This window comes from Salmo salar, chromosome 12 (assembly GCF_965601325.2).
Source record: "Salmo salar chromosome 12, fSalSal1, whole genome shotgun sequence".
NCBI lineage: Eukaryota > Metazoa > Chordata > Actinopteri > Salmoniformes > Salmonidae > Salmo > Salmo salar.
Genome location: NC_138302.1, coordinates 96646783 through 96661766, shown reverse-complemented (window position 1 = coordinate 96661766; position 14984 = coordinate 96646783). Strand labels below are relative to the sequence as shown.

The following is a 14984-nucleotide window of genomic DNA, read 5'->3' as shown; positions in this document are numbered from 1 at the left end:
CTATAGAGGTAAGCTGCAGTATGTAAACGATAGAGGTAAGCTGCACTATGTAAACGATAGAGGTAAGCTGCAGTATGTAAACTATAGAGGTAAACTGCAGTATGTACGCTGCCAGATAAATGGAAAACTCAAATGGAAAAAGTCTGAACCTTCCACATAGTTTGAAGAATTGATCAGCCAATTAGTGCAGTAACATTCCCCTGGAAGCTCCTTGTCTTCATACTATTTATTGATTTATTTTTATTTAACCAGGCAAGTCAGTTAAGAACAAATTCTTATTTGCAATGACGGCCTATCCTGGCCAAACCCAGACGACACGCTGGGCCCTATGGGGCTCCCAATAACGTCCGGATGTGATTCAGCCTAGATTCGAACCAGGGACCGTAGTCGCCTCTTGCACTGAGATGCAGTGCCTAAGACCGCTGATTCAGCCTAGATTCGAACCAGGGACTGTAGTGTCATCTCTTGCCCTGAGATTCAGTGCGTTAGACCGCTGCGCCACTCGGGAGCATCAGACCTTGGATATCTTAGTGAGGTATGTTCGCTAGAGGTATATAACATGGCTATGTACAACAGCAACAATAACAACAACAATAGCAAACCAATTCAAGAAACTATTCCACCAATGGACAATATATTAAAACGTTACCTGCGCTGCAAGGTCGTGATAATACCAAGGTACTAGAGCTGCTGTCTGAGGCTGAGCTGTGTTGAACAACACAGAGGGACATACGTAAATGGCAGTTGGTCGAGAACAAAGCAGCACGTGTCGCACTTAGATGTACACATAGGGCAAGTGTCAGTAACATGCATGTCAGTCCCTCCTGGCTCAAAGCTGAGGAGAGATTGACTGCATCACTATTGGTCTTTGTGTGAGGTGTTGGAGGTACTGAACTGTCTGTTCAAACAGTTGGTGCACAGTTCAGACACTCATCGGTATCACACAAGACATGCAACCAGAGGTCTCTTCACAGTCCCCAGGTCCAGAGATGGAAAGGTGGCAGGTAGGCAAGTGGTTAGAGCGTTGGACTAGTAACCGAAAGGTTGCAAGATCGAATCCCTGAGCTGACAAGGTAAAAATCTGTCGTTCTGCCCCTGAACAAGGCAGTTAACCCACTGTTCCTAGGCTGTCGTTGAAAATAAGAATTTGTTCTTAACTGACTTGCCAAATTAAATAAATGAAAAAAAGATGACTCATGACTCATTAGCACATAAACCAAATCTGTTGGCAGTGGTTAGAGCGCTGGACCAGTAACTGAAAGGTTGGCTAGTTCAAATCTCCCAGCTGACAAGGTGAACAATCTGTCAATGTGCCACTGAGCAATGCACTTAACCCTAATTGCTCCTGGGTTTCTGCTGACCGTGGCTGTGACCCCACTGTCCGGAAGTGTCTCAAAGGGATTTGGGATATGCAACAAAAACTATATGTCTGGAACAGGACAAATATAAGTGCCTGCCTGCCCGCACGCACACCAAATTATTATTAAATCCCATTGTACGTCAGATGCTTCCTTGCATTTGAGACTACCACAGAGGTTACAGGGCCTGCTGGGACAAACTAATCTGATGGACGTATACTACCCTTCACTCACCCTCTCTCTCCCTCTTCACTGTCAGATTCCCTGGAAGAGAAGCCAGAGCAGTGGTTGAGCCATACGTGGAGGGAGTAGGACAAACACATTCATTAGTATAATTAGTATGACACAATGAGTGTGCTGAAAACCTATTTTGATGGTTTCCTGCAGTAGAAGGGGAAGAGAGTGGGTGTGTGTGTGTTATATGTAATTCATTTGGAATGTAGTTGGGAATACATTTTCCTGGATATTATCTATCAGTCTTTCACAGCCTCTGGTTTCTGGTTTACACACTACCACTGTTCTGTATGGGTACAGGGGGTGGGACTGAGAAATAATCTCTGTGTACACAGCATGGGTTTTCAACTGTAATTTCACGGCTTCTGATCCCAGCCTGCAGTATAATAATAGTAATATAACAATCATATAGACCTCATTATAATTAGAATGGCTTCCAATGTTTGCCTTTCAGGATACTGTAGGTCATGTGAATTCTAGCGTTGGTAAAATGTCCTGATTTCAGTAAGTCTGTTTCTTCATCCTTTTATGAATCATGGTGTACGTACAATAATATGAAATTAATACAACCCTCACAGTAACACCAGGCTGATGTACTGTATGTACAGTGTACTTGGAAAATATTCAGACCCCTTGACTTTTTCCACATTTTGTTCTGTTAGTCTTATTATAAAATGGATTAAAATGTTTTTCCCCCTCATCAATCTACACACAATACCCCACATTTTCGCAAATGTATTATAAATAAAAACAAGATATCACATTTACATATGTATTCAGACCCTTTACTCAGTACATTGTTGAAGCACCTTTGACAGCGATTACAGCCTTGAGTCTTCTTGGGTATGTCGCTACAAGCTTGGCTCACTTGTTTTTGGGGAGTTTCTCCCATTCTTTTCTGCAGATCCTCTCAAGCTCTGTCAGGTTGGAAGGGGAGCGTTGCTGCACAGGCTATTTTCAGGTCTCCCCAGAGATGTTCGATCTGGTTCAAGTCCGGGCTCTGGCTGGGCCACTCAAAGACATTCAAAGACTTGTCCCGAGTCCACTCCTGCGTTGTCTTGGCTGTGTGCTTAGGGTTGCTGTCCTGTTGGAAGGTGAACCTTCGCGCCAGTCTGAGGACCTGAGTGCTCTGGAGCAGGTTTTCATCAAGGATCTCTCTGTACTTTGCTCCGTCCCAGTCACTGCCCCTGAAAAACATCCCCACAGCGTGATGCTGTCACCACCATGCTTCCCCGTAGGGATGGTGCCAGGTATCCTCCAGACGTGAAGCTTGGCATTCAGGCCAAAGAGTTCAATCTTGGTTTCATCAGACCAGAGAATATTGTTTCTCATGGTCTGAGAGTCTTTAGGTACCTTTTGGCAAATTCCAAGCGGGCTGTCATGTGCCTTTTACTGAGGAGTGGCTTCCGTCTGGCCACTCTACCATAAAGGCCTGATTGGTGGAGTGGTGGAGAGATGGTTGTCCTTCTGGAAGGTTCTACCATCTCCACAGAGGAACTCTGGAGCTCTATCCGAGTGACCATCAGGTTCTTGGTCACCTCCCTGACCAAGGCCCTTCCCCAATTGCTCAGTTTGGCCGGGCGGCCAGCTCTAGGAAGAGTCTTGGTGGTTTCATACTTCTTCCATTTAAGAATGATGGAGGCCACTGTGTTCTTCGGGGCCTTCAATGCTGCAGACATGGTACCCTTCCCCAGATCTGTGCCTCGACACAATCCTCTCTCGGAGCTCTACGGACAATTCCTTCGACCTTATGGCTTGGTTTTTGCTCTGACATATATAGACATGTGTGTGCCTTTCCAAATCATGTCCAATCAATATAATTTACCACAGGTAGACTCCAATCAAGTTGTAGAAACATCCTCAAGGATGATCAATGGAAACAGGAGGCACCTGAGCTCAATTTCGAGTCTCATAGCAAAGGGTCTGAATACTTATTTTTTAGGGGTATTGTGTGTAGATTTATGAAGATTTTTTATTATTTCATCAATTTTAGAATAAGGCTGTAATGTAACAAAATGTGGAAAAGTCAAGGGGTCTGAACACTTTCCGAATGCACTGTATGTACTATAAGTAAGCAATATGGCCTGAGGGTGTGCGTTATATGGCCAATATACCACGGCTAAGGGCTGCTCTTATGCACAACACACTGCGGAGTGCCTGGATACAGCCCCTTAGCCGTGGTATATTGGCCATTTAACCAACGGGTGTGTCTAATCCTGGATGCTGATTGGTTAAAACCGCATTCCAGCCGGTGTCTATTCCACAAGTTACCACCGGCTAAAGCTATGACTTTGAAATGCCTATTTACTCTGTTCCATCTCACTGTACAATCCACTGTCTCATCAGCCCAGCCAGGCAATTTATAAACTTGATCTCCACTATAAAAAGCATCTAGACATTATTTCCCATTTCTTTTACACTTGCATTTGATTTTCAACAGTGGAGATTTGTATAAACCTTGCTGTCTGTCTCTCTGACATTTACAACATTGTTTCAATATTGAAATTCGATCTCCAGCTGTCCAATTGTAATGAACGTGTCGGGAGTCGGGACGAGACAGACTGGCATGCAGTTTTTCTCAGCCAGTCAAAATCATGAATTAGCTGGCATCATTTTTATGGATATATACAGGGGCGGAAATCCCGGGGGGGACGGGGGGGACACGACCCCTCCCATCCTGGGAAAAATATGATTTGTCCCCCCCAATATATCACTGAAACATAACTATGTAATTTAAATAATATTAATAATATTCAATGAAAGCAATTGTGCTGATTATAGACACTTAATAGCGCGTTTTTGATCCACAATGGTTTGATCCACTGCCAGTTCCTTAGTTGGCAAGGTAACAGAGGGGTCGTGTCTACTGTCTGAAAGGCACTCAATGAACGTAACTGACATAAGGTTAATCCAGTCAATCGCGCACACACACTAGCTGAATATGCAGAGCTAGCGCACAAATATTAACTATTAAGCTAGCTAGTACCTATTCCATTTATGTGGCGTCGTCAAAGATGGAATCTTTGCTATCCTCAATTTATTCCAAGATCAGCATGCAGATGATGTAAGTTAATGCTTCAAAGTCCCTGTGATAAGGTTAGCGATAAACTGAAGTCCAAACTGAACAGAACTACACTCTCTTCTACCATTGTCTTAAATATATTTAATGGTCTCGTTGCAAAAGCTAAATTGTCGCAAGGGAACTTTTATTTATTTATTTTATTTCACCTTTATTTAACCCGGGTAGCAAAGATTATAGCAAACACCACTGAAACTGAATTGGTGCTCGCTAGCTTTGCAAATTCAGCTATTGTTGGAAGCCAGCCAATATGAAACAAACTATTAAAATTACAAAAGGTTGCAGCATATGTTGTGTAAATGGTGAACTCATACAGCTGTCAACTCTTGTCATTTTAATCCGTTTCACATTTGCTAGCTACCTTTTAGATCGAAGCCCAAATAGAATGATAGAAGATGATAGAAGCCCATCTCTTACTGTAAATAACCTACACACTGTGTGTGTGTGTGTAGCCAGCCAGCCAGCCAGGTAGAAAAATGGCAGAAAAATAAAAGACGGACATCAGAGTATTTTTCAATACACCAAAACGCATAGTAAGAACCCTAGTAGCCTAATATCTCAAAGACTAGTTGATAAAATGTTCATAAGAAAGAAATGAAATTCTAATGGAAATGTTTCACAATGATGTCATTAGGCAGAGCAGGCAACAGATGGCACACAGACAGCAGAGTTGGGGACAGATATGCAGGGACATACTGGCAGAGACAGGGAGTCTCAGGTAAGTTTGTTGAGTCTTTGTTTGGCAACATTATGAAAGGTTCTCAATTTTTTTGACTTGTAAAATAGGAACATAATTGGAAAATGCCATGGATACCCCCACTCTCAACTTAAACTGGTGACTGAACTAAGATTTGTTAAAGGCAATGGTATTGCTGTTGTGATTAGTTGTGTAGTTTTGGGTACCGGTAGTTAGGAGTACGGCAAACACCTTATTTCTTTGGTTCCTCAATATACATTTACCATATTACAATGTAGGCTATGTGTTACAGCACTACTTTTGGTGTCTCCCTCAGGAATTGCTCTTGAGAAAATTTCATGTAATTGTCCCCTCCAAAGTTGATATCAGATTTTCGCCCCTGGATATATACAAAGAAATGTCAACAGACAACAGGTAAAACGAAATGAAGAGCAGCTAGTTTGCAGTCTTTCCAGCTTCAGTTTGAAGTGATTGTGTTAGTTGTGTTGTTGGCTAGCTCCTCTGAACAACAGTGTCCTAACGAGAGAGCACATTTTCTCTGCCAGGCGAAATCGCGCATCATTAGCTCATTGTTATGGATGTATCCAAATAAATGTCACTAGAAAACAACAGTTTAAACAAATGCAGCTACTGTTGTTATTCTGTCTGCACTGTTTGAAGTGACTGTAAGTTAGCCGTAGTTGGCTAGCTAGCAAGCAAGGGATAAGAACGTTGCCAGTCAGCAGGGCAATGGAACACTGTGTTTATTTTTTTTTTGTGTCCGGGGTCTGCAGCTTTTGGGGGGGAGGGGGGGGTACTGTCATGTTCTGACCAGTAAGGGGTCATTTGTTATTGTAGTTTGGTCAGGACGTGGCAGGGGGTTATTTGTTTTATGTGGTTCGGGGTGTGTGTTTATGTAGAGGGGTGTTTGTTTAGAGTATTCCGGGGTTTTGGTATATGTTCTATGTTAGTGTATTTCTATGTTCAGTCTAGTGTATTTATTTCTATGTTTAGTTAATTGGGATTGGGCCTTCAATTGGAGGCAGCTATTCCTCGTTGCCTCTGATTGAAGATCCTATGTATAGGGGTGTGTTTGTCATGGGAATTGTGGGAGGTTGTTCGTGCATAGCTGTGTGTAGCCTTCATTACTGTTTGTCGTCCGTTCGTTTTTTTCTTGTTTTGTTTAGTAAGTGTTCAATAAAAGAAATATGAGCACTCAACCCGCTGCGCCTTGGTCCCATTCATACGACGGTCGTTACAACAGCTACGAAAAATACAGATGAAAACTCTCTAGGTAGATAGTGTGGTCTACAGCTTATCATGAGATACTCTACCTTAGGCGAGCAATAACTTGAGACTTCCTTAGATATCAAGCACCAGCTGTTATTTACAAAAATAGATAGTCCGCCGGCCTTTGTCTTAGCAGACGCAACTGTTCTATCCTTCCAATACAGCGTATAACCAGCCAGCTGTATGTTGATAATGTCATCGTTCAGCCACGACTCCGTGAAGCATAAGATATTACAGTTTTGAATTTTACAAAGATTACAAAGATTGCACGTTTTCTAGCAGAATGGAAGGAAGTGGGGGTTTATTCGATCGCCTACAAATTCTTAGAAGGCAGCCCTCCTTCTGGGCCCTTTTTCTCTGCCTTCTCTTCACGCAAATGATGGGGATCTGGACCTGTTCACGGGAAAGCAGTATATCATTCACGTCGGACTCATTAAAGGAAACAAAGGATTCTGCCAATCTTTGATGAGTATTCGCAGTTCTGATGTCCAAAAGTTATTTTTGGTCATAAGAGACGGTAGCAGCAACATTATGTACAAAATAAGTGAAAAAATAAGTTACAAACAATAAGAAACATACAAAAAAAACACAATTGGTTAGGAATACGTAAAACGTCAACCTTGTTCTCCGGCTTGGGTAGCAACCCTAGATTTGTTTTGGGACTATGTCTCGTGGAAGGATTAAATAGTATGAATAAATTCATAAAAATTACGTTTTTAACGTATTTAATTAAAATATGTAAATTATTATTTAAATATGTTGGTAACCCGTTGTATAAAATTGATAATGCCCTCCAAGCCGGTGTTTGGAGGATATATTGCAGGCCCTCAAATTCGTCTCGGGCGTAACAACACCTGTGCCAATATAGCCTCCAAACAACGGCTTGGAGGGCATTATCACTTAAATATCACAAACCCCCGAGGTACCTTATTGCAATTATAAACTGGTTACCAACATAATTAGAACAGTATAAATAAATGTTTATGTCATACCCATAGTATAGGGTCTGATATACCACGGCTGTCAGCCAATGGCGGTTGTCGGCTGTCAGCCAATTCAGGGCTCGAACCACCCAGTTTATAATATGAAATAAATACAACCCTCATTGATATACTGTAGGCTGATGTACTGTAGGGGTGGCAGGTAGCCTAGTGGTTAGAGCATTGGACTAGTAACCGAAAGGTTAAAAGATCGAATTCCCGAGCTGACAAGGTAAAAATCTGTCGTTCTGCCCCTGAACAAGGCAGTTAACCCACTGTTCCTAGGCCGTCATTGAAGATAATAATTCTTAACTGACTTGCCTAGTTAAATAAAGGTAAAATAAAGTACATTTGTTATGACTGTATTATAAAGTCCTTCTGTAGGTAGCCTACCCTTAATTAAATGTGCACTATGCAGAAATCGCTCAGCCATTGCCTGGTTGCTAAAATTCTAAAAGTTTGCCTCGTTTCAGTTTATGTGACAAAACAAGAAAGTCTAGTGTAGAGAACCATTGTACAATCTAAACATATTTTCCCTAAACCAAAAATGGGAAGCATAGAAATAGCACACACAGAACAGATCTACCGCTTCTTAGACTTTCTTTCAATGACAATAGCAGATCTATATCTGACATTTCCATGTGAATTTGGTCTGGTCACCCAAAAACTGACATATTGCAGCTTTTAAAGTAAAGTGTGATTAAACACTCTACTATAGTAACCTACACATTTAGCCCAATACAGCCTGTTGTGTTTTTGTCTCTCTTTCTCTCTCCATCCAGCGGAGTCATAGGCAGTGGACTGGCCATGTTCTCCAGACATAGAATCCATGACGCATTTCTCTACCGCTAGTCATTAAAACGCCCATCCATACATGGTAATCATCTAGTCTTTAGACATTTGTGTATACAGGTTGATGATTGGATCTTTGGTAGTTAGTCAGTCCTGACTATGTATCCTGTCTGATTCCAGATCCACCATGCAGACTGGTTTTGAAGGCAAAGCTGTTGGGGATGGTCATATTAAACAGAGGTAAACTGACAGCACACGTTTACGTCACACGTGTATGTGTTGCTATCCACACTTCTCATCAACACTAATCCCAGATCGGTTTTGTTAATTTCTACATAATAGTTTAGGGTTAGGATTTTAGGGGAGTTTGCTGATCCTAGATCTGTGACTAAGGGCAGCCTCTACCTAGAGCCAGGTACATGTATATGAGATGTATCTATCACTGATGTGGTGTCCTCTTCATGTGTTCTCCAGCTACATGCAGAGTACAGCAGGGAGAAGGACTCCTACCGACCTCATAGAGTGGTACAGGCCTGGGAGCTACAGCAGTTTATATGGTAAGGAGGCTAAAAAACTCAATGCACACTGCCTCTCTTGACATTTTCATTTCAATTCAATTTTAATGGGTGTTGTTTTGATTTATTGTGTTAGTCACCTCCATTGGAGCAGACCTGGGGATTTTGGGGCAGAGATCTGAACATGCATCCCCAGGACCTTGGCAACCGGTTGCTATGGACATAAACCGGCCTCCGGGACAGTTACACAGAGACTAGGTTTGATGTACGATAATCACACTAATAATTTCCAGTGTCACTCTTTTTTTAATATGAAATGTACAGTAACTGAAATGTCTTGCCTAGAGCGGGGAACCGTGAATGATATTTGAATGAATTGTGGACATGGCATCTAAATACTTATTATAATGTGATGTTAGAACGAGAAGCTGTTAATGATCCTTTCTCCGTAGTACATGTACTATAATATGAAATCAATATAACCCTCGTAATAACACCAGGCTGATGTATGACCCGATGATAGACCGTATAAAGAAAGGACCAGATATTCACTATTATTTCTAATGAGTCTGTTGTTATTTGTATTACCAGCTGTTTGTAGGTGAGAGAAGAGAATAGGAAATAAGCATACACTACATGACCAAAAGTATGTGGACACCTGCTCGTCGAACATTTCATTCCAAAATCATGGGCATTAATATGGAGTTGGTCCCACCCTTTGCTGCTAAAACAGCCTCCACTCTTCTGGGAAGGCTTTCCACTAGATGTTGGAACATTGCTGAGGTGACTTGCTTCCATTCAGCCACAAGAGCATTAGTGAGGTCGGGCACTGATGTTGGGTGATTAGGCCTGGCTAGCAGTCGGCGTCCCAATTCATCCCAAAGGTGTTCAATGGGGTTGAGGTCAGGGCTCTGTGCAGGCCAGTCAAGCTCTTCCACACCGATCTCGACAAACCCTTTCTGGATGGACCTCGCTTTGTCCACGGGGGCGTTATCATGCAGAAACAGGAAAGGGCCTTCCCCAAACTGTTCCCACAACGTTGGAAGCACAGAATTGTCTAGAATGTCATCGTGTGCTGTAGCGTTAAGATTTCCCTTCACTGGAACAAAGGGGTCTAGCCCAAACCATGAAAAACAGCCCCAGACAATTATTCCTCCTCCACCAAACTTTACACTTGGCACTATGCATTGTGTGGCCTACCACTTCACAGCTGAGCCGTTGTTGCTTCTAGATGTTTCCACTATATATAGTGTATGAGGCTTTACATTTGTAGTAGTGCCGACTTCATCATTATTGACTAAAGTCTAAAACCTAGTGGACTAGTGAACTAGGTGGTGTGTGGACCTTTTCATGTGTGAGTGTGCGTGTGCACTAAATGTAATTTGGACTCCGTCTCAAAAACATTTTGCGTCATAACATTTTAATATACAGATGTACTGTAGGATCTTAATTTGATCACCCTGTTGTATGATAACTTTTCTGGTATGCAGGAAATGTAAAACTTGTAGTGTACAGTATTTGAGGTTTTAAAATGCTTTTGAAGTTTTTCATTTCCACTTTGAAATGTATCAACCCCTAAAAAAAAATATGATTAATTATAATCCACATTTCCTGTTGATAAAGGATTATCTTCCTGCTCTAGCAAACTGGCTCAAATTAATATCCTACATCTGTAGAGCGGCATAATCTTGCCACATACAGTATGCCACAATTTTGCTGATGTCAAACAGACATCTAAATTATACAATGCCCTCACTTTACATCTAAAGTGCCTTCAGAAAGTATTCACACCCCTTGTCTTTTTCCACATTTTGTTGTGTTACCAGGTGGGATTAAATATATTTAATTGTCATATTTTGTCAATGATCTACACAAAATACTCTGTAATGTCAAAGTGGATTTAAAAAAAAAAATATGTAAAAAAAAAAATATGAAAGAAATAAAATACTAATATATCTTGATTACATGAGTATTCAACCACCTGAGTCAGCTATGAGTCTTTCTGGGCACGTTTTCTAAGAGGTTTCATCACCTGAATTATTAAAATAATATAATATTTGCACATGATTCTTTTTAAAATTCTTCAAGCTCTGTCAAGTTGGTTGTTGATCATTGCTAGACAGCCATTTTCAAGTCTTGTCATATATTTTCAAGCCGATTTAAGTCAAAACTGTAACTAGGCCACTCAGGAACATTCAATGTCATCTTGGTAAGCAACTCCAGTGTACTGTGTATTTGGCCTTCTGTTTTAGCTTATTATCCTGCTGAAAGGTGACTTTGTATCACAGTGTATGTTGGAAAGCAGACTGAACCAGGTTTTCCTCTGGGATTTTGTGTCACGAGTGCTAGGAGTGGTGGTAGGAGTCAGGCGCAGAGAGAGCAGAGGTAGGTAACAAAATTAGATTTATTTTCTCCAGTAACACGGTCCACGCCAACACAACAGGCGTGTGAAACAAAACGACCAACCCAATATCCAACAGGCACACAGTCCGGAAAGAAAATATATCCAATAGGATCGCCAGCACATCCAAATAGCAAACTGACGATAAAATAATCCCGCACAAACCTGGGCGGGCTAAACAGGCTTAAATAACCCAAAATCACGACACACAAAAAGAACAGGTGCAACCAATAAGACATACCAACAGAAAAGGAAAAAGGGATCAGCGGCGGCTAGTAGGTCGGCGACGACGACCGCCGAGCACCGCCCGAGCAGGCAGGGGAGCCGCCTTCGGTGGGATTTGTGACATTTTGCCTGTTCTTAGCTCTATTTCCTTTCTTTTTAGCCTAAAAAACTCCCCAGTCCTTGCCATTGACAAGCATACCCATAACATGATGCAGCCACCACCATACTTGAAAATATGGAGAGTGGTACTCAGTGATGTGTTCTGTTGGATTTGCCATAAAGTTAACATAAGACATAAAGTACATTTTTTTGTGCCTTATTGCAAACAAGATGCATGTTTTGGAATATTTTATTCTGTACAGGCTTTCTTCTTTTCACTCTGTCATTTAAGTTAGTACTGTGGAGGAACTACAATGTTGATCCATCCTCAGTTTTCTCCTATCACAGCCATTAAACTCTGTAACTGTTTTAAAGTCACCATTGGCCTCATGGTGAACTCCCTGAGTGGTTTCTTTCCTCTCCGACAACTGAGTTAGGACTGACGCCTGTATCTTTATAGTGACTGGATGTATTGACACACCATCCAGAGTGTAATTAATAACTTTACCATGGTCAAAGGGATATTCAAATGCTTTTTTTTTGTGCCATCTACCAATAGGTGCCCTTCTTTGCGAGGCATTGGAAAACATCCCTGGTCTTTGTGGTTGAATCTGTGTTTGAAATTCACTGCTCGACTGAGGGACCTTACAGATAATTGTATGTGTGGGGTTACAGAGATGAGGAAGTAATTAAAAAATAATGTTAAACACTATCATTGCACACGGAGTCCATGCAACTTATTTTTGTGACTTGTTAAGCACATTTCTACTCCTGAACTTATTTAGGCTTGCCATATCAAAGGGGTTGAATACTTATTTCTAAAAACAAAATTCCACTTTGACATTATGGAGTATTGTGTGTTGGCCAGTGACACACAACCTCAATTGAATCTATTTTAAATTCAGGCTGTAGTATGACAACAAAATGTGGAAAAAGTCAAAGGGTGTGAATACTTTCTGAAAGCACTGCAACAAAGACACCTTATTGTCCTCTTGCAACAATAAAGAAATCAGCATTCTATCTCTCCCCATCACATCTCTCTCACTTCCTCATCTAGAGTAATTCCAGCCACCCACTACACAGACACAACGGTCCAGCCATACAACTATTATCACCTCCTCAGGAGCATTAAAACCTACAGGAGGAATGACTATGCATCATATACATAGATCTTAACTCAGAGGATATGCTCTTTTTTTTCTCTCTCTCTCTCTCTCTCTTTCTCTCTCTCTCTCTCTTTCAAAGGGATTTATTGGCATGGAAACACGTTTACATTTCCAAAGCAAGTGAAATAGATAATAAACAAAAGTGAAATAAACAATCTCTCTCTTGATCTGTCTCGCTCCCCATCTCTCTCTCTCTTTTTCTCACTCTCTCTCTTTTTCTCTCTCCTCTCTCTATCGCTCTCTCTCTTTTTCTTAAAGTCCAAAAGCACAGCCTACATATGATCAATCATTTTTACATGTTATTAATGACGTGGGACACACCAGTCAATATCAGATCAATTCAGTCCACATGAATTAGTCCGAAACCTGAGGCCGCCTATACGTAAAAATGTATGACGTAAGACACTTTGGACTAAAGAATCTGCTAAATGTCATGTTATTAGTATATTATACAGGAGGTATTGATGAGGCAATCAGTCAGTCCCTGTGATATAGCAGTCAATAGTTATTTATTGCCTGGGGTTCCGTCCCAAATGGCACTCGATTCCTTTTATAATACACTACTTTGTACAAGGGCCCATGAGGAAATGGTCAAAAGTAGTGCACTATATAGGGAATATGGTGCCATTTGGGACGTAGCCCTGGAAAATGTCAAGCCTGTTGGATGTCCTTTGTGAAACGAATAACCATTGATCCCCACAGCACTATAAAGCCATGCTAAGTGACCTTGGTTAATTGAGATGACAGAACCATAGCGTAAACAGGCCATTCCAGAAGCTCTCTTCCAATAATCAATAGATTAACAGTGAAGCCTGATTGGCTGATCAGAAATGATACATACCTACAGCCTATTACTATAAGGTATGCTGTATATAGGGTGTGTGCTATACAGCTTAAACATAGGATTGAATTTATGCAATGACGTGACTAGCATTCATCCCGCAAACTGATGCTGCAACAAGAGCTCATCAATGGCATTATTTATCTGGGTGGACAGAGTAGCCTAGTCTACATTCAGACATGAACTCTTGACAGTGAATGATGTGAGAAGGTGATGATGATGAGGAGGAGGAGGATGACAATCAATATCTGTATGATATAATCAAATCAGTTACTTGCAATAAAACAAGTCTGAACTTTCAGGTGAAAGGAGTTCAGACTTGACCGGTAGTCAGAGGATGATGTTGGATGATCATGTATATCCTAAAGAGAAAGTGTATGTTCTGCATCACCGTTATGATGATGCCTCACCATCAGTCATCATCACTAACATGGCAGACCCCAAATCTTGTCAAAAATAATGAATGAGCAGCAGAAAATCAACTTACCGCTATGCTGACGGTGTCATCATCTTGGAATGACGGGATGAATTTGTCTCCACGGATTATTTCGGACTGATTTAGAGGACGGAAGCGACATAGCACCTTGATGTTACATTCTGCGCTAACATCGGCCATTGTGAGAAAGAAATCGGATGTGCCTCAAAAAAGGCAAATGGGATTTTTTGGGGGAAACCTATAAGTTACTTTGTTCCCTTCCACTATTTAATCTTATTTATCATATGCATATCAATGCAGACACTCTTTTTTTTTAAATGGGCAAGTTGAGCGTTTGCAAGAATGATAATTTCAAGCTTTTGTGCTTGAAATTAGATCAGTTTCGATCAAAATAAAAATGTAAATTAGGTTATGTAAATGTTGGAGAGTTTGCTTACTTCAAATAGACCAGAAAAACACATATATGTCACTATAACGTTTCTGCTAATTTGTCCATGCAGTTCTTTAGAATTTAAACGTGAGAGTATTCCCGAGCGGCTCCCGTTCCAGACGGTCGGTCAGCTGTTGTAGCGAGAGATGCAGGAGGAGAGATTTTTGAAGCATGGGCTTGCCGAGCGCTTTGCATCACTGGCAGCTCTCTGGTCTTTTAAGAAGCACGGGGCGTGGCCTGCACTGATCCAGGCGACGTTATTAAAGTGGTAGCCTATTCGCATCCCTCTCATCAGCACCACTGATGCGCTGAAGATGGAGCGGTTGCCTACGGACAATTGGTGTTTAATAATTTGTATAATAGCCCCATCATGCGAATATGGTTTAACCAGTCAATCGTAGGCCCACATTCGTTAAAAATCGAACATATGTGGTATTCCAGTGATTGACAGAGACGTCTATG

At 41.3% G+C, this 14984-nt stretch overlaps 1 protein-coding gene across 1 annotated transcript in view; it reads right to left on the bottom strand.

Annotated features, from left to right (window-relative positions):
* LOC106566150 (kinesin heavy chain) overlaps positions 1-14727 on the bottom strand; it is a 141310-nt gene extending 126583 nt beyond the window's left edge. The window contains exon 1 of the mRNA XM_045691941.2: positions 14144-14727. Coding sequence (XP_045547897.2) covers positions 14144-14272 — 129 coding nt within the window. The 5' untranslated portion in view covers positions 14273-14727. The remainder of the gene's footprint in view (positions 1-14143) is intronic.
* Positions 14728-14984: the final 257 nt, after the last annotated feature.